This window comes from Emydura macquarii, unplaced genomic scaffold (genome assembly GCF_026122565.2).
Source record: "Emydura macquarii macquarii isolate MOO-44397 ecotype Brisbane River unplaced genomic scaffold, CSIRO-AGI_Emac_v2 contig_3305, whole genome shotgun sequence".
In the NCBI taxonomy this organism is placed as follows: Eukaryota; Metazoa; Chordata; order Testudines; family Chelidae; genus Emydura; species Emydura macquarii.
The window spans coordinates 5,548,875-5,567,888 of record NW_027133442.1 but is presented as its reverse complement, the minus strand read 5'-3'; the positions used below and the strand labels follow the sequence as shown (position 1 = coordinate 5,567,888).

At 45.4% G+C, this 19,014-nt stretch overlaps 1 protein-coding gene across 4 annotated transcripts in view; it reads right to left on the bottom strand.

The window, feature by feature from the left end:
• The window catches only part of ENTPD6 (ectonucleoside triphosphate diphosphohydrolase 6), a 40,431-nt gene extending 22,319 nt beyond the window's left edge, over positions 1–18,112 (bottom strand). For 3 of the 4 annotated variants that reach the window (XR_010917123.1, XM_067532840.1, XM_067532842.1), the window contains exons 1-2: positions 3,694–3,786; positions 235–548 (exon numbers count right to left, since the gene is read on the bottom strand). Coding sequence is in view for 3 of the 4 variants with exons in the window: in XM_067532840.1 (XP_067388941.1) it covers positions 235–493 (259 nt within the window). In the remaining variant the exon portion in view is untranslated. Of the gene's footprint in view, positions 1–234; positions 549–3,693; positions 3,787–13,735; positions 13,994–18,017 lie in introns of those variants that run through there. The other variant, XM_067532841.1, reaches the window with a different exon arrangement.
• Between the last annotated feature and the right edge of the window lie 902 nt (positions 18,113–19,014).

The following is a 19,014-nucleotide window of genomic DNA, read 5'->3' as shown; positions in this document are numbered from 1 at the left end:
GTTCTGAGGATAGAGGTGCTGCTGTTTATGAAGAACTCAGATATTGCAGTGATGGGAGATGTACAACTGATCAGTCACATTTGTCTAACTGCGATAATCACAAAGTCAGGGGCTGAGATGAACAAATCCGTTTTAAAATAGGATGGTCTCCAAGAAACTTTAAGATTTAATTCATTTCTTAAGGGTGCTTGGAGAAAAATTAATAAAATTGTTAACTTAAATAGCTTGTCATACCTTTAGATTTCTGTGTAAATTTAAAAATATGTATTCTCGTTCCAGTGCTTCCAGCATCAAACATAATGCCATAAAACGCTGCATCGTTCATTGTCAATGTCTGATGGTCTAGTTTGTCTGTTCTACTTTCAATAGCACCTTCTGTTATACCTGAGATTGGTTTGGAGTCCAAATGCCATTTTACATAAACAACATAAATAGCCACACATGCAAAAATCCCCAAACCATAGAACGGCTTTGATATCTTCATGGCTTCCATTTATCAGACGTTGTTTCTTCTCTTTCACTTCAAGCGCGTGGATTCCATGTCACTTCTACAACCAAAGAAAAAGGAAAACATATTTTAATCCTTTATACATTTTTATGACACACAAAATACATTTTCAAAAAATGGCCTAAAAGCAGAATGAAAATAAGATAACGGGGGTCACTCCCACACATAAATGTGTAATCTGTTATAGCTTAGTGTTTGTTCAGAAAGGTTGCACAAATGTAAACTGGAGGAGCTGACAGAATGTTACCTGTGGAGTCTGAATTATGTCATTCTACTTCATAAAGTGTGCTCAGATACAGCACAAAAGGGCATGGTATAAAAACTTATATTGAGAGAAGATAGTGAAAGACCAGTGCTGGGAAGCAGAGACACCTGTGCTTTCCAAACCCCCAGTATCCCAGGGTGAAATCCTGGCTCTACTGAAGTCAATAAAAGTTTTGCTGTTGACTTGAATGGAGTCAGGATTTCACCCCAATCGTGATCTCAGATAACACAGAGTAAGTTTGCATTCAAATGCTTGAGAAGAAGTGTGGCTAAGACAAGTGCATAATCCTGCCTATAAAGGCTACAATCAGGATCCCTTTAAGATTCCTTTGTAATAGGGTATTTTGTTTATAAAGAGCAAATAGCAGCAACCTCCTTCTCTCCACAGTTGTTGTCCCTACACACACCATCATTGACATAGCCAATGTGACACAGTGCACAATAGCTGAATAGCATACTGTTCTCAGAATTTTAGAAGGAAACACCCCAGATCCTTCAGGGTGCACTTGGATTCTGGGTGTCAATTCAGACCCACCTCTCACTTATAAGACATGAAATAGTATAAATTCCTTACTAGATACATAAACAGTCTACTGCACACAAGGGCTCAGAGAAATATGGCATCAGTACCATCTTGTGTTCCGGGAAGAGGATGTAAGTGCCGGCAACAACACTTCAGTGAATGACAAACTTTATTATGCAACATGTTTTACATGGATTAGTTGCCCTTACACCTCTGACTACTTCTATTGTACAATCAGTCAGCTTTCTGCGAGTTTAGAGTACGCTGTTTTGGCTCATTGATTGACCTGTTCTATTCTGGCCAATTTATGTGCAAGGCAACTTCAAGATCCACGAGGATTCAATGATCATCCAATGAGGGGTGTAGGTTGACTCAAGAGCTCCTGGCCATCATACACAGATGGCAAGATGTTTCTTTCACAACACAGAACCCACCGTATGCCTGGGGTGGCTCAGAGCTCCAGAAATGCCTTGCCCACACCCCAGCCTCCCTAGCATCTCCCACTTCAGACTCACTTTCCAGATATCCTGGCATCACCCACCAAAGAGGAGTGAACAGGGCCTCTCCATGCCCAGATTCATGCAGTGTGACACTGCAGAGGTTACACTAATGCAAAACAAAAAACCAAGGCAAGTTCCTGGTTGCCCCACACCTTGTGCAGTAATTTACACTAGTGCAGTGTGCAAAATGGTAGGATTTTGCACCACTTTGCATTGATGTAAATGACTGCACAATGAGTATTTAGGCTCCCAGTATAGACAAGTCTTTATCTGTATGAGGAAGATGGGGCGCGCACATGCGTGTACGTGTCTGTAAATAGAGTCTTGAAAATCTGCAGATTTTCCGTTTTATATATGTGGGCCACTTTTGCAGATCGGATGAGGGCACAAATTTTGTAACCGTGCAGAGCTCTATGTACAAAGAATGATTTTAGACATTGTAGTCAGCGTCAGTCAGTCTAACCCATCATGGCCCTGTGCCTTGTCCAATTTACACCAGTGGAAACTAGCTGCAAACCCTACCATTCTGATCTGGCAGTGTTTAGACTGATGTAAATGACACAAAGTGCAGGGCAATAGAGAATCAAGCCATTTTGATGCACTGGAGCTATATATTTAGAAAACAATCAACAAGGAAACTGTTGTGTCAAAATGTATATATAAAACTGCTCCTGTTTAGGAAATTGTATAAACTGACAATGACCAATTAATACAAAGATCCTACATATACTTACACTCATGCTTAACTCTAGGCATGTAGGGAGTACCATTTGTAGGATTTAAAAAAAACAACCCTGCAAATGCTAGAGCGTTCATTCTCAGAAGTTTGGATGTGCTCTAAAATTACACACACGCCCTCCCCCCACAAAATATAGGTCACACATTAAGCTACATTTGCAGGGCTGCAATGAAATGTTAATTGATGTTTATCTTCAATTACATTAAATTAAAGATGAATAGTGCTAGACTGATTAAAATGGTAATACAGAACAATGACTTCACCACTTGGCCCTCACAGAGAAAGTTTTCAGAGAAATCCCAATAAATTACTAAAAATTTAACTTTTTCCATCAGAACACTCATTTCTGAATTTCATTTATGCAACCATAAGCCTCTTCCCTACCAAATAACTTTCACTTGCTCACCGATTCCCTCTCCCCCATGCTCCCTAGCTAGGGACTATATAAAATGGTAAAGGTAAAAATGGCTGGTTGTCAGGTGCGCAATTGTTACTCAGGCTGTTCGGATGAATAGCAAAGGCAGCCAGTCTGTCTCCTAGGAAATATGGAAAAGGCTGTTGCATTGTTTATTGTTAAACCTTAAATTACAGTGGCTAAACACCCTCCCCGTGCACCTCCACCAACTGTACTAAACATGGCCCCAATCCAGCACTGAGCTTCTTGCTGGCAGATCTCCACCCCTCCAAGACTCCTGTTGCGTTCAGTAGTGCCCCATACGGACCCGGGGGTCTAGTCACACAGACCTAGTTCCTGGGCCAGGGCCTAGATTACCAGCACGCCCACCCAGCAGAGCGCATCATGCACCTAAGCAGGGGCCTGCCGAACTCATGACAAGGATGAGACTGTCCCGCCGTTGCACCATCCCATTGCCCGTGTCTCCCCGTGTCTCGCAGCCACCCCAGCCCGGGTGGGCACGAACCCCCGCCACAGGGGGAAGGGCGCTTCGATACCCACCCACGGGCCGGCGGCCAGCGAGGGACACCCCGGGCCAGGCTGAGCCCGGCTCCTGGGGCGCGACAAACACAGCGCAGGCTAGGCCCTGCCCCTAGGGGGTAGGGACACACGGACACACCCCCCGGACATACACACCCGGACACGACCCAGGCTGGCCCCCAGCCCCTAGGGGGTAGAGACAGACACACGGACGGACACACCTACCTAGACACACGGACACCCCCAGACTGACCCCCGGCCGAGCGGAGTCGGACCCTAAGGGCGGGCACCGCTACACGCGCGAGGGAAGGGAAGGGAGCGGGGCTCCGGCCCGCAGCGTCCAGCTGGCAGCAGGGCTCGATCGCTCGCCCCGCCTCGCCCGGAGCCCAGCCCGGATTCGCTCCCGCCCCGCCCCGCCCCGCCCCCCAGGACTCGCCGCTGCCGGCCGGCTCCGTCCTCCACAGCGCAGGCGCGGCCCAGGCCAGCCCCGCCCTCTCAATGCCTCCTAAGCTCCGCCCCCATCCCCCGCCTCCGCCCCCCCCCCGCTCCAGACCCCCATCCCCACACAACCCCCCCCCCGAACCCTCCAGCCTCTCCCCACCCCTCACTGCCTCCCTCAAATTCCCCACTGCCCCAGACCCCAACCCCCCATCCTCAGCCCCGAGCCCCACCACCTACCCCACCCCCACCATCTACCCCAAACTCCCCACAGCCTCTTCCTGACCCCCCCCTTGAGCCTCAAGACTCCTCACACAGCCACCCCACCCTTCCCAGCCCCCCACCATAGGCGCTGAAATTGGGGGTGCTACCACACCCCCTAACTTGAAGTGGTTTCCATTACATTCAGGGTTTACAGTTTTGTTCAATGGCTTTCAGCACCCCCCATTATACAAATTGTTCCAACCCCCCAACCCCTCACAGACTCTCCCCAAGCCCTTCACAGACTTCTCTTCCCCTGCACTCTCATCCTAGCCTCTCCCACAAGCACTTTCACCCAGCCCCTCTCCTCTGCATCACAGGCTCCAGGCTCCCTACATACTCTCCCTTAACCCCCACACAGAGGTTCCTTCCAGGCCCCCACATTCTTAACCCCTCACACACTCTTTCTAGTCCCTCTTCCCCAGCCTTGCTGACAGTCCCCCACTTCCCTCATGTTCCTTGCTACCTCCCTCCAGACAATGAGTCCCCCAGACCCAGTCTCTTTAAGGTGTCTTTAACAAACCCTCCCAAGAGCCCTGGCAGAATTTGCAATGCTGCTTCTAGCTCCCCTGCTGCCTGATTTGTGTGTAGCAAAGGCCACTAATTGGTTCCCTCTGACTGCACCCTGCATCCTGCCAGCAGCAATTCAAGGCACACTCCCCAAGAAAGAATCTATATATGGTGGATATTGCTGTTCTTTGCTTTCCCCATTATGGCACACATTGTAAGGTTATAGCTAAGCACAGGTGTAAGAGCTTACAGGATTGGGGTCTATCTGGCAGATAGGAGAGCACTGCTATTCACAAACCCCAAGGCATAGGGAAGTCATCATATTATTTAAAACACTTCTGGAACACTTATGCTAACAAAGATTAAACTATGAGTGTGTTGTAATTCAGCACTGGAGCGGGGCATAAGTAGTTAAGCTCCAATTTGTCTGTACCCTAAGGGGTTTATAACTTGAGTCTAGACCAAAGCTGGGTGAACTATTTTAAGCAAACATTTCACCTGAGGAAGTTATTCATTAATTATTCAGAGAAAGACTTTCATTTCTACAAATCTGTTTGTTGTTCAAAGTGATTGAACAAATGGTTTCTGCAAATGTACTTCAACTCATTTGCCAGCTACTCACAACAACTATTTCTGCAAATGCAGCATCATTTCTTATTCCTGATTGGATGTTTCCCAAATCCAGAGCTTTCAAGATAACTACACAAACACTTTTTGTGCAAATACACAGTCACATGACTATTTGCAATCTTTTCCCTTTGAGCAAGGATTCTTGCAAACAAAATGTATTATTTGTGGAAAGTGAATAAAAGCTTGACCCCAAACCTTTTGAAATTAGCAGAAAAACTCCCCCTGACTTCAGTGGCGTTGGATCAAGCCCTAAAACTGGCAGCAGACTGTGGATTCATTGTAGTACTGTTTTTATTGAAATTTTTGTTCACCAAGACTTTTACGTGATCTTATTTTGCTAAGCTCTAGTTTAGACATAAACAGCAGGAAGAGAAAAGGTATTGAGGAACTCATGACAGTAAGGTCATATGTCTGCTTTGAAGGTTATGTACAGATCTTGGTGCTGCTGGATGTATTTTCTGTTTAAGCTTCCTAATGGTTCCATTTTCTTTTAAGCCATTTTGCTTATCATAAACTAAAGTTATTACTTATGCAGCAATTTCCCCTACAGGGCTCCACCTACAGCAGGCTTGGGGTTTCAGTGTGTCTCAGATGCTTTATCTGCAATATTCACCTATCTCACAGCACGGTGAAATATCGTCCCATGGTGTTGAGAAGCTAAACTAATTAATTTTTCTCAAGATCTGGGGAAAGAAGGCACTATAGAATTTCAAAATACGATTATTACTCATACTAAACTCTGTCAGTTTTCTTTAAGGCTATGTCTACACTACCACTTTTGTCAGTATAATTTATGATGCCCAGGGGTGTGATAAAACACCCCATAAGCAACATAAATTACACCAACAGAAGTGCTGGTATGGACAGCGCTATATCTGCAGGACAGCATCTCTTGCTGACATAGCTACTGCCACTCATTGGGGGTGGTTTAACTATGTCGACAGGAGAACTCTCTCCCGCTGGCATAGAGAAGCTACACAAGAGATCTTACAGTGGCGCAGCTGCATTGGCACAGCTGTGTCGCTGTAAACTCTCATGTGTAGACATGGTCTTTGTAAAAAGTGCGAGATTGGGATTTTTGTTTATTTTTGTGGTTGTCTTCCTTTTTTCCATTGCAAATACTAATTCTGCTGTATTAAAATTTTTTAATTTAAATTTCTTTTTCTAAGCCTCATGGTTGCAAAGAAAAACTTGAAAATGTCAACCTATGCAGAGAGACCTGCCTGAGTCTGCAGGCAGCCTGAAACAATAGTTCTGAGCTGGGTCTAACACCCCATTCATTTCTACAGGGGGTTAACTCCAGGACTCACTGCTTTAGGGAGCCCTGCCAATATTGGCCCAGAGGGAGTGTCTGTGTGGGAGAAAAAAGGCAGGAAGAGTGCAGTGGGGAGGGGGCTCTCTACCTCTCTAGAAAGAGAGGGTTGAGGTTACAACCAGGGGAGGCGGGTGAAGCTTCCTCTTGGGGAGGTTCCTCGTTCTCCATCCCGCCTCTTATGCCCACAGCTCCGCCCACACTCCACCCCGGTCCCGCCCCCTCCCCTCTTGGCCTGCCCCTCACCACAGCCTCCTCTTCTCCCAGGCGCTGAGCAACGGCAGGAGGCTGAGTGGGGGAGGAGGGACACAGCGGCGGGGAGGCCAAGCGGGAAAGAGTGGGTGTGTGGAAGAGAGGACGAGGGCTGAGCGGGAAAGCAGGGAAAGGTGGGATGCAGTGGGGGAGGGACGTGGTGGCAAGCCAGCCGAGCAGGGGAGAAGGCAGGGCTGGGCTCTGGGGTGGAGCAGGGGTGGACTGTGGGCAGGGCCACTGGCGGGATGGGGAGTTAGCCTCCCCAATAGGAAACTTCACCCCCTGCCCATGGCCCAGACCTTTTAAAGTCGCGGGGCCCCTAGACAATTGCCCCCTTTGGCAGACCTGGTTACAACAATCAACACACCCCACACAGAGTCCTGCACATGCCTGTCACTACAGATGGTGTACCTCATCCAGTGCACTAAATGCCCCAATAGCAACAATGTGTGTGAAACTAGACAATCCTTGCCTCCCTGTCTCGTGCTGCGTCCCACCTCCTGTCAGCGGTGGGTGACCACTTTGATCGCTCTGTCGGCCCTATTAGTCCTCGTCCTCACAGGAAACCTGCACAACGCTTTCAAAGGCGAGCCTGGGAGCTTAAATTCATAACTCTGCTGGACACTCAAAATCACGGACTGAACAGACACGCTGGATTTATGGCTTAGGAAACAGCCTCGAATGTCACAGCATCCACGGAGGTGTCATCTATGGAGATCACTTGTTCCCCACAGCAGTACTGATCTCATTGTTTCCCCACCCATGCCGAGGGTAATCACCTCCATATCCGGCCAGGAAGTTTTATTTAGTCGGTATCATCTCATATGCAATAATTGCTGTACCTTTGGATGAAGCAGGTTCTCCCCTTGCTCTCTCTTTGCCTTAGCCAACCATAGCTTCCCCTTGAAACCATAGTTCCCAAATATACAGAAACTGAGTAAAGCAGAAGAGTGTGTGTGTGTGTGTATGCTGTGGGCAGGGAAATATTTTCATCACCTCTGGGTGTTGATATAGCACAGAGAAGTGATCTAGGAGTGTCCCTGGAAAATGCCTAATATAGTTAAGCCAATAGGGGGTAGCATTTTACCAGAAACAGGCTCTCCCAGGGTAGGTGGCTGACTCCCCGCCCTCAGTTTTTCTTCAATATTTAAGCATTTTCTGATATTTGAAACATCTTGTGTATAATCATATTTACCAATCTGCACGTGTAATTCAAGTGATTTAATTGGGCTGCACTGTATATTAGGGAATTCAAAACACCTTCTATTTCCTTTCCTATGTAAATGGTTAATTACATACAGGGAAACTAGATCTGGATTCTATTCTTGGAGATACATTCATGCATCTTCCAGGGCCTAGTGAAGGCGTATTGACATTTTGGAAAAAGATCATAAACTTGCTTTTAAGATACATGTGCGCTTAATATCACACAAACCCTTGAATTCCACAGTGATGCTGCCTAGAATAAGCTGCGCATTCTCTACCTTGTGCAGTGAGGGCTAGGAAATTTCGGGTAGGACACCTGCCGCCTTGGTAAGTGATTCTATAAGTCCAACGGTGATGCAGAGCTCCGTATTTGAATTCATCGTTTGATGGGTAATATATAGTGTCCCTCACTTAATGAGAACACAATTTATTGGGAAATCTGGTTAATTGGGATGGTTCCCACAGAACCTGACCCTCTCACTCCAATGTTATCCAGTGCAAATCACAGCTGTTTAATTGGGACAACAGCGCCTCTCCTAACTGGGATGGTCCATAACATTGGATGCCCTGATTAGAACTGAAGCTGCTGCAGTTTTCCTAAAGTCCACCTCAATTCCTGCCAAGTTTACAGTCTCTCCAGTTACAGTTAAATTGACCAAGCGCCAGACTATTACTTTTGGAGCTAAAAGTGTTCCTCATTTGGCTCTCCTCCCCACAGTGCAGGGGGTCTGCATGGAAGCAGGTGTGAGGAAAAGCCACCTGTCTGTGACAAGAGGCTGTTCTCTGTGTTGTTCTGAGTAAGCAGCTTCTACAGCGTGTGCACGCAGATGTGTGGTGCAGCTGGCAGCCCTCCGGCCGGATTCCGTCCAGCCCCCACATGCGTCTGTCCCTAGAACGGCAGCTGCCCAGACCATTTGGCAGCTGTAGAGCATTGCAGTGAAATGCTGCATTTTTTAGGCCTATCCTACAAAATGGCATCCTCCATGCATCCGTGCAAGACCACCCTGCATGGAGGGTGCAATTTTATAGAGCATGTATTTCTGTATGTGGCCCACGGAGGTGCTGCCAAACTGGCAGCTGGACCCCGGCCTTGAAAAAGTTGGCCCACTGCCTCCCTCTGGATCAGCAAAGCGCACAAGCCTGCAGATGGCCCCACTGACTTTCATGAGATGTAAGTACACGCTCACATGCTTGCTGAATTAAGGTCTACATCACTGAATGTTAGCAGGATGGTCATATATTTTATAAATGGGCTGCTTGAATAATCCACCTTAGAAAGGTCAGGTGTGGAAAAACTCATAGAAAGTGAAGATTGTCAGATATAAAGAGGAATTATTAATGCATTTTAAAAATATGCAGTGGGTTGTAGTTGAAAATGTTTTTCATGGTTTCGGAAGGAATCTATTAGGTATTTTGAAACTATGTTCTTCACAAAGTGATCTGCAAGCACTCTAAACAGATTTTATAATGCTTCTTTTGGTCCTTTAACTTGGTCTATTATTATTCACATTCAGTTATCTCTACTAGTCTCTAAAAAGTGTTTTTTGTGGTAGCCACAGGAGTGTGATTCTACATTGCTTGGTGCTTGCTTTTGCAAGGCTTTTATCCTGTAAACCCTTGTGCATGTGCTTGACTTTAAGCATGTGAGTAATCCCATTGATTACACTGTCAGCAGGACGGTGCGTGGTCCTTAGAGACAAGTAAGTGGCATTACGCATATGCTTAGCATTGTGGGAATACGGGTGTTTGCAGGCTCAGAGGGCAATATCCGGAGGCTAGGGTGCAATGCAAACATGATGCCGTATACAGCTCTAATTGTAGAGTAGCACTTGGAAAATAATTTGCTGAGCAAACGTACGATACATTTTCAAGGGATGTATTTATAATAAACTGCAGATTTACACCACCACTGAAGAGAGGCAAACCAGAATCGTAGGTAAGGTCCAGCAGAGAATTCTAATGGCGCTCAGTCTGTGTGTGTTGTTTACAATCTGTTAGCTAATGCTGGCATAATAAACTTCACTGGGCCATATTCAAGTCTCAGGAGTAGGGGATAGAGGGGGGCTAGGAAGCTCTCGGAGGTGAATTTTGCCAAATGCTACTTGCAGAAGAAGGCGGTTTGGGAGTGGCAGAGGAGACAAGGCTGTCCAGTCACATGGAAACCAGGGACCCATAGGGAAAGAGCTCCAGCCCCAGAAGAGTTGCCACTCTGGGGTACCCACCTGGTCCCCTCTCCTTGATGAACAGTCCTGTTTTCTGCTCACTTGAACCCTTTTGCCTGCACTCTGATCCCCTGGGCCATGAGTTAAAGCTGCTTTGGCCACCAGCATGCCCCTGGCTTGAGATGAGCAATGCCATCTACAGCAGCAGCACCCTGGCCTCGGGCCCAGTGAGCACCTGCAGAGGGGGTTCCGAAGGCTGAGGAGGAGTATGTCAGAATTCTACATCTGCATCCCCACTTCCACAGGCATCTATTGCTTTCTGCCAGCAGAAGATGAAGTAGCATCTGCTGGGGTCCCTTATGTCAGTTTCCAGGCCAGTGGGTCAGCAAATTTCAGCAAAGGCACTAGCCCGACATCTAGTCCACCCTCAACAGCTTTCTGGGGTCCTGTGCAAAGAGCTGGTGCGGAGCACTGCCCTAGAGCTATCCAGGGGCTGTGGAGTTCCCCTTTGCAGGCTCGCTGTAGCATTTCCATTGAGTTTTGAATGATGCAGAAGGAGCAGGGCCCAAGCATAATTTTTTCGGGTCCAGTGCAAACTTGTAACAGGCTCCCCCGCCCCTCCTCCACACACATGCCACATCGCTTGTCCCATACATACAATCTCATGAGCCATGAAAAAAGTTTGAATTCTGACATTACTGATACATATTCTACATTGCTGAAAAATGCCCCCCGCCCATTTGCTATTTTTATTTAACATAACACCCAGCCTGAGAGTCCTACAAGTTTGCTGACTATTTTGCTCCTTATAAAGGTATTATATCCTGTCAATGTCTTGATTTTTTATTCTAAGGGGCCAATGTTACTGCAAACATTTTATAATTAGGCCAATTAACTTTAAAGCTTTATTTTTCTGGCCTTTTTCATTGCAAAATCATGAATTAGCCCCCCACAGCTATAATCTCAAGAGTTCCAAGAAAGTTACCATTGTGTGGGTCACCGATCAGATTATTATCTCCTTGGAATGCTAAACCTTGTGAAGCAAGAAATAAGGTAACATCCAACAATCTTTCCATCTTGTAGCTTCTGTTAATATTTGTTTTTGAATCTCGCTGTCCACTCCATGTCCACCTGACAGTGACTGCTGTAATTGCTTCCACTGGCAGTAGCAAGTTTTATGTTCTATGCTATTTCCATGGTCAGGAAGTTTAGTATATAGTTTATGCCATTTTTTCACAATTGGTGAATACCCTTCATTTTTTACTACTCTCTCCTGCTTCTTGTAAACCTTCTGAACGTGGTGGTGCTAATGGTGATACCACCTGACTATCTTCAAGCATTAGATTGGAGTCACATGATGCATGTTCTGGCAGCTTTTCTTTGTCATCAATTGTCAGTGCCACAGACACAGTCTCTATATTGAAATCATTTTCATCTTGATTTTGTTCATCTGCTTCCCTAGTTAGTATATTGCCTGACTGCAGAAAGGCCTTGTCTGATTTGAAAAACTGGAGGATAGGTTGGTATCCTTTAGCTTCTTTTAGTTCCCTTTCTTTTACCTCCTTATGTTTCTGGCTGCCTGATTTGTATTTATAGCCACCACCAGACATGGCAGCATGGGGTGTGTGTGTGACTGTGAGTGAATTAGACACTTACTCACATATATTTTGGACCTGCAAATCTTACCAGAAGAAGCAGCAGCAGCACTGGCTCCCACTGTCTTATGGTGCTTTGCTTTGCCCCTCCCACCAGCTGTCCCTCCCTCCTGCCTATGCACAAGGAACTCTGGGACTGGTAGTTCTTGGTCTTGAGATGCTAGACCATGTCACAGAGAAGAGCCCAAATCTCTCTGTGTCTCAGTCTCGGACTACAAGTCTTAATTTAACTGCACAAGCAAACACTCACTATTCTAGAGAAGGGCCTGGGCTGGGCCACTAGGCCCAGCAACTCACTGTTCACAATGTTACTTGAGACTGCTCTAACACTGCTTTGGATTGGCGCCAGCAAATCTCACAAGATCTGGACAAGAGATACATAAAAACAGGGAAATAAGTTTCTATAAATATCCTCAGGCGTGATCTACAATTTAGCCTCAATTTTTTCCTCATGGTAATGGGGTTTGCAGCCTGGGCTGGGCCTCCCAGGCCCTGGTAAAGTGTACCCTTTTTCCCCTCTATGTGGGGGCCCTGAGAAGGGATCAGGGTTTGTTTTAAACCTGCACTTGGTGGCGTGGATCAGTACTTTTGCCGATTCCCCACCTACCTTTTCACAGGCATAGTTTGCACCCACAAAATGAATTGTGGGTACAAATCAGAACACTTTGGGCATTGCTCCCCTACCTGCTTTGCATCCCCAGGCAGAAGTGCATGGACCAAGACTTGTGCCTGTAATTAAACTGCATGTACAAACTGCAAGAGAGAAGCTGCATTTTTAGAAGTGTGGCCCTTCTTGCTCTGAGTAACTCTGAATTGCAAGCTGCATTTAACTATGGATTCATAAGATAGAGCTGGAACCATCGCATAAAAGAAAAAATGTTCCCATAAATAATTTAACAAAAAGGTAAAAGACATACAAAGCAGAAATTAAACAATTCAGAAACTATTTCAGCAACTCAGTCCTGACTATCACTAGAATTCAAAAGATCGTATTACATCCATACATCTTAGGTCTGCTTTTGAGACCAGAATGCCTAATTTGCATATGTGATTACTGTGATCATTCATACAAATCAGGCAATTGAAGCCCAGATAACTGGCAGATAACTGGACTTTTACATGCCCAATTTCCTGATTTCTGCATCCAGAAATTGAGCATGCAACTGTCCAGTTAGATGCTTAATAAGCCATGCGTGCATGCAATTAACCAATTTGCCTGCACAATTGAAGTATGTGTGTGGTAATTAGTACATGCAAATTTGTCCCACAACTGTATGATTGTTGTGTGTGCCTGACTGCACATGTGCCATTTTGAATATCTGTTCTTTGATATCTCCATGAAACAATTTAAAGTTATTAAAGAATAACCAGCTATGATATTTTATTTAAATATATTGGGCTTGATCTGCCCTAACACCAAGTGCTCAAAATTCCAGTTGACATCAATGCAAACTGTGGATATGCAACATCTGCGAATCAGGCCCAGTACCCCAAAGTAAAACCAAGTTTCTGTACAAAAAGGCAGCAGTCTCTTGAGTTAAAATTGCAACTCTGATTCCATTCCAAGCCTGATTTTGGCCCCTCTCTCTTTAAAAATTGATGAAGGAATAACGATTTTCGTGCTAAGCGCTGAATAGAAATAACATTGCTAAAATGTAAAAATATGCTTTCCATACATTGGCATGTACATCCACCCACAGAGTGGGTCACTAAAGCAAAGGCAGCCTTTCTAGATTGGTCGTTATTTTTTAAATGAAGATGCTCCATTGATGTGAGGGGCTAAAATAGATTTTGTGAAGCAACAAGATACTGATGTAGTAAATTGTATTTGCTCTACTTACAAAGCAACGTGTGTTCACTTGGCCCCATCCTGGATTGCTTGTTGACTCCAAGGGCTAGTCCTCAGCCATTATAAATGGATGTAGATCCATTGACGTCACGGCAGCGACACTGATTTGCACCAGCTTTGACCGAGTCTGGAATGCCTGTGGACCTCAATGGTGTGGTGTACAATGAATGCAGGAATGGCCCCACTGTGCTTTGCGACTGCTGCTTGAAGATTCTCTCTTTGTATCTCTCATGGACACTGTTAGCTGTTACTGTGCCACAAGATGAGCGGAAAAAAAAAAAATCAAGGCAGGGGTAAGGATGCAGGAGTTTGTTGTATTTCCCTCCCCTCTCCCCCCCAGCTTTTGCAACCCAAAATGTAGAAATATTTTTAACTTTGAAAATCCTGCTTCAGTGTGGCTACAGGGTCTGACTTTCTTCCCCACAAATTTATCATGACCTACTTACTTGACCTATATTATGCATCTATTTGTTAAACAGGTTGCAGTAATTAGAAACATGAATGAGAATGGCTTAGCAATTTTATTTAGATGCATGCATGTTGTCTGCAATGAAGGAAGTGATGATGATTTTTAGAAACAAAAACAAAAAAAACAGTATTCAACCTGTGTGGCTGGATTAGTACAAGAAAACTGGGGAGGTGGGAGAACCCCTCCAGTCAGTCAGTCTTGCTTTTTATGCAAAGATGCCCGTACCTCATACACCCCTCAGCCTAAAGAAAGAAGGGCCTGATAGATCAGAGGCGGCAAGGTGCTGTGGTCCTTGAGCTGCTTGGGGTGAAGCTCAGCTTTGGTTTGAACAAGTGCAATTCCATTGAGGTCAACAGAGTTGCACTTGGTGAGAACAGGTAGGACTCTGGCCCTTAATGTTCCAGGGCCTGATCCAAAGCCCACTGAAGTCAATGGGAAGTCCTTGGCTGTCCTAGGCTCGGAATCAGTACTTAATGTTTGGAGGCCATGTCTACCCCAGTAAACCCTACAAGTCACATAGATAACACCAATCATTTTCCATCCTACTGCAGTTTCCTGAATCACACTAATAGGCTGCACAGAATATAAAATTAACAAAAAATACAGACTCCTGTTTCATCTCCACTTTTTCAGGAAGCTTTGTGAAAATGGTATCTTTCTGAATGTTCAAACAGCAAAGAATTTGGAAAAATACGTACATTTCCCCATAGATGTATGTAACCTGGGCCTGCTTGGCGTGATGCTCTGTCCTGTCTAGTGGCACCTAGACCATCTACAGCTTGAGGAGTCTGCTACAGCCTTGGCTAATAGGCATATGGCTTTTAGCTTGTGGTAGTGGCTCCTACACTAAACTTCAGAGGTTCCAGGTTTGATCTTGACCACCAGCCAGCATGAGTCAGCATTACATGTGCATATGACATGCAGAATTACACTGTACTGTTATCTGTAATTACAGCTAGAAAATCATTTTAAATGAAAAGTGGAGAGAGGAGGGAAAGGAAAGAAACTGCAGAGATTTCTAACCGTTTCACTTGTTTAGGATTGGAGTCCTTGGGTTTCATGCTTGAAATGTGTCTTCAGTTGTAGTCAAGAAAGAGCCTGGAGCACAGGGCCTGGTGCAAGACCTGAGGTCTGAACCAGAGTCAGCAAATCCGGGCCATGTTAAGAGCAAAAAATCAGGCCCTATCATAAAGCAGATGCTTGCTCACAAGTTCACTGTCTGGTACATGAACTTCACAAAGGCACGGCTAGCGTTGCTAAAACACCGGCACTCGTGAGAAGTATTAGGTACTGGGTAAGCATGTAAACACTTTCCAGCAGGCTAGCACAGGTCTACCCCAACCTAAAGTTCTCACGTAACAGCACAAACACAATCCTAGGAGATAGTACAGGAGCACACCGGCCCTGAGTAAGCCAAGGGTGGGATGACGTACTAATGAATGGGGATATTTTGGTTGAACCAACAGGTACAAGGTGTAGGGTTGGTAACCAACCATGTCAGGAATATACCACATAAAGTGTTTGTACCAATGTATAAAAGAGGAAATCACAGGAGGGGCACCTTTGTCCAGCCAAAGGGACAGACGACGCCTGCTGCTGACTGAGCTGGTACCATTGTTGCTGGTACCTGTAACCATGGAGCCAGGGTGATAGGCCCATGCTCTGTCGACAATAAACCTGGCCGAGTGCCTTCGCCACCGAACTGAGTCTGTGGCCTCTCTGGGCAGTCATATCGAGGTCTGCTGAACCAACTCCCTGTGCAGGGCTGGGACAGCATGTGCCACACACACACACACACACACCAACTGACAACACCAGACAGCTGAAAATATACATCAAGTCAATGGAATGACAAAAGTTATACCCAAGGAAACAATACTCATTAGTGCTACTTGCAACACATTGCACCCAAGCCGTTGAACTGATTTAGGGCTCTGCATTGACTTTGGCTCAAGCTTCTATTGATTGAATTTTTAAAAAATGCAGATGCCATAGTTCTGTAGTCACCTTTGTATATACTGGGGGAGGAGGGAGAAGAATGTTGATTCTATTCTGATCAGTGTTCCTAGTGCATATTGTTTGATTCCATGTTCATGAGAATATCAATGCCAGGACCTGATTATATTTAAAACCGATTCTAAGTTTCCACTGGGATGCATTTATTTTGTTTGCACACATCTGGTACATGAATCCATTTGCCTACATGCGCAGAGCACTGAAGAAGATTTACACTATAAGAAGGCAGTGTGAGCAAATGACTAGTGCACTGGCCTGGGACACAGGAGACCTGGTTTAGTTCCCAGTTATGCCACTGGTCCAAGGTCAAAAAGCAGATGAGTCACTTATCCCCATTTTACAGAAGGCGAAATGGAGGCAAACTGACCTCCTCTGGAAGACACTTTGAGATCTACTGATGCAAAGTGCTATTAGAACTAGTGAAAAAAACTTGAATGAAAAGCTTTTTAATCAAAAAGGCCTTTCAAAAATATAATAGTTTGCAAAAGAATTGTTGCTAGTTTGAGTTTTCCCATGACAAATTGTCCCACAGATATAAGACATATATACACATTACTGAAACCTGCTTTTTGGTAAATGAAAGTTTATTGAAAAAGTATCAAAATAACTATTGAAAATTTTTCATGAATTTCAGTAATGTTCCAGTGCTGGGTGTTCAGAGTCCTGGTTACACTGGTAGAGGTGAATTCTGCCCCCCAAATAAAAAAAAGTCACAAGTATGCCCATGGGGGGGAAAATGCTATTTTCCAATAGACTGTATTGTCAGTGTAGGAAGGTTCGTGAAGGCCAGTAACAGTTGATGTAAGCAACGCAGTGTCTACACTGACACTGTGTCAACCTAATTACTTCAACTGTGATCCTTCACCATTCAGGGAGGTGGTATCACTATATAGGGGCACTTATGTTGGTAGGAGCCAAATTTAAGTATACACACTTCCACAGCTAGGTCAATGGAAGGCAGTTTACACCCAGTGTAGCCTAAACCAGGCCTGATTTTTTAAAAGGCACCAGACAGCCTGCAGAGACATATGTTGTGGAATTTGCTTCTGTCCTACAGGCATCCCAGCTAAAAATCATGATCAAGGCTTGTACAGAGGTATGAAGTGATCTGTAAGGGAGACCCACCAGACAACGGAGTGGTTCAGTGTGGACACTGGCAAAAAATGGCTGCATTTTATTTCCACTGTTTGGCATTGGTGTAGACTGGATAATGAAGTGTGTTAACAACACAAACACTAGTACAACATGGGTAGGTGGTTAAGGCTTAGAAGACCTAGCCTCTGCTGGTGATTTTGCACTACAGAGTGACACCAGTGAAAAGTTACAAAGACAGACAACTTGGCAAAAACATTAGGCCAAGCAGGGCTCAAAATTAGTGATGCTAAACATCATTGAAACCCAGATGTCAAGCACATGTAATGGGGCTCCACTCACCATGCTGGCACCACCTGCTGGCCACCAGCTCTGCAGGTCAGTGTGCCCTCTCCTGATGGTATTTCACCCACTGTCACTACTGCTTCCAGACCCACATCACTCCAAGGACCATGGCATTCTCTTCAGGACACAGCCCTCTGGCCATGTCACAATCTGTGTGCTCCCCTTCCAGGAGCAAGCACTGCAGTCCAACTGTCCCACCAGTGGTGATAGGGGTTGGGGGACAACCCAGGCCCACCCACTACTCCAGGTCTTGGCTTAGGGACCATGACAAAGGCAGTCACATGCTACATCTTCTATGACTTCTCAGTACATTTCCCTGAGCCACTTCCCCCACCACCTTCTTCACCCTTACCTTAGGGCTCCAGCAGCCAGCCAGAGCTCTCTCTAGCTACCCCCCATGTAGCAGCCCTGCTCAGTGCAGGCCAGGTACCCACTCCTCTCTCCTTGAGCTCCAGAGGGGACTGAACCTTCTCTGCCTTGCAGCTCTGCTTATATGGGCCTACCTGCCCCTGATTGGCTGCTCCTCTCAGCCCCTCTCTAATTGGCTGCCTCTTGTGCAAACTACCTAGGGCTCTATTAACCCCATAAAGGCCAGTGTGGGGCCAACACCCCATCACACAGTAGCATCACATTAGAATGCAAAAATAATCAAGAAAGTAGAACAGTTCATCTACCAGGGCAGCACCACATTAGCCAACAGAGACCTCAAAACCAAAGTGACATCAAGGATAAGAAAGGCATCCTCAGAGTTTACTAAAGTCAGCAATAGATGGAAATCAAAGATATACAGAACCAGAACAAAATTGACAATTATCAGTTAAAACAATCTGAATGCTAATATATAGCTGTGAGAGGTGGAGATCTAGTAAAATGATGGACAAAAATTAGATGCCTTCAAAAGTAATTGCTTATGAAAGACTTTGGGCTTTGGTTGGAAAGACTTAATTACCAAGGAAGAGATCTGAGAAATCCCCAACCAGCAGCTGATTTCCACCAGAATCAGAAGGAAGCACTGGACATGTTTAGGCCACGTACTCCAGATGTCAACATACAAACATCCCACATGAAGCTGTCAAGTGGAAACTAAGTGAGGGTGTCCAAGAGAAACCTTAAGAAGAACCCTCAGCAGGAAGGGAAGAAAACAGTTGATCTCAACACCACAGAGCAAATGGAAGCAGCAGCAAATGACAGAGGAATGGAAGAGACGGGTTTCCATCCTGTGTACCAACACTGGTGGGGAAAGTATGTTTAAAAAAACACCTCCAGTTTGCTGGAGTTTTTACTTTGAAGAATTCCAAGAAGAAAGTAACTTGTTTGAAAGCCATAACACCTTTCAATAACACCAAACT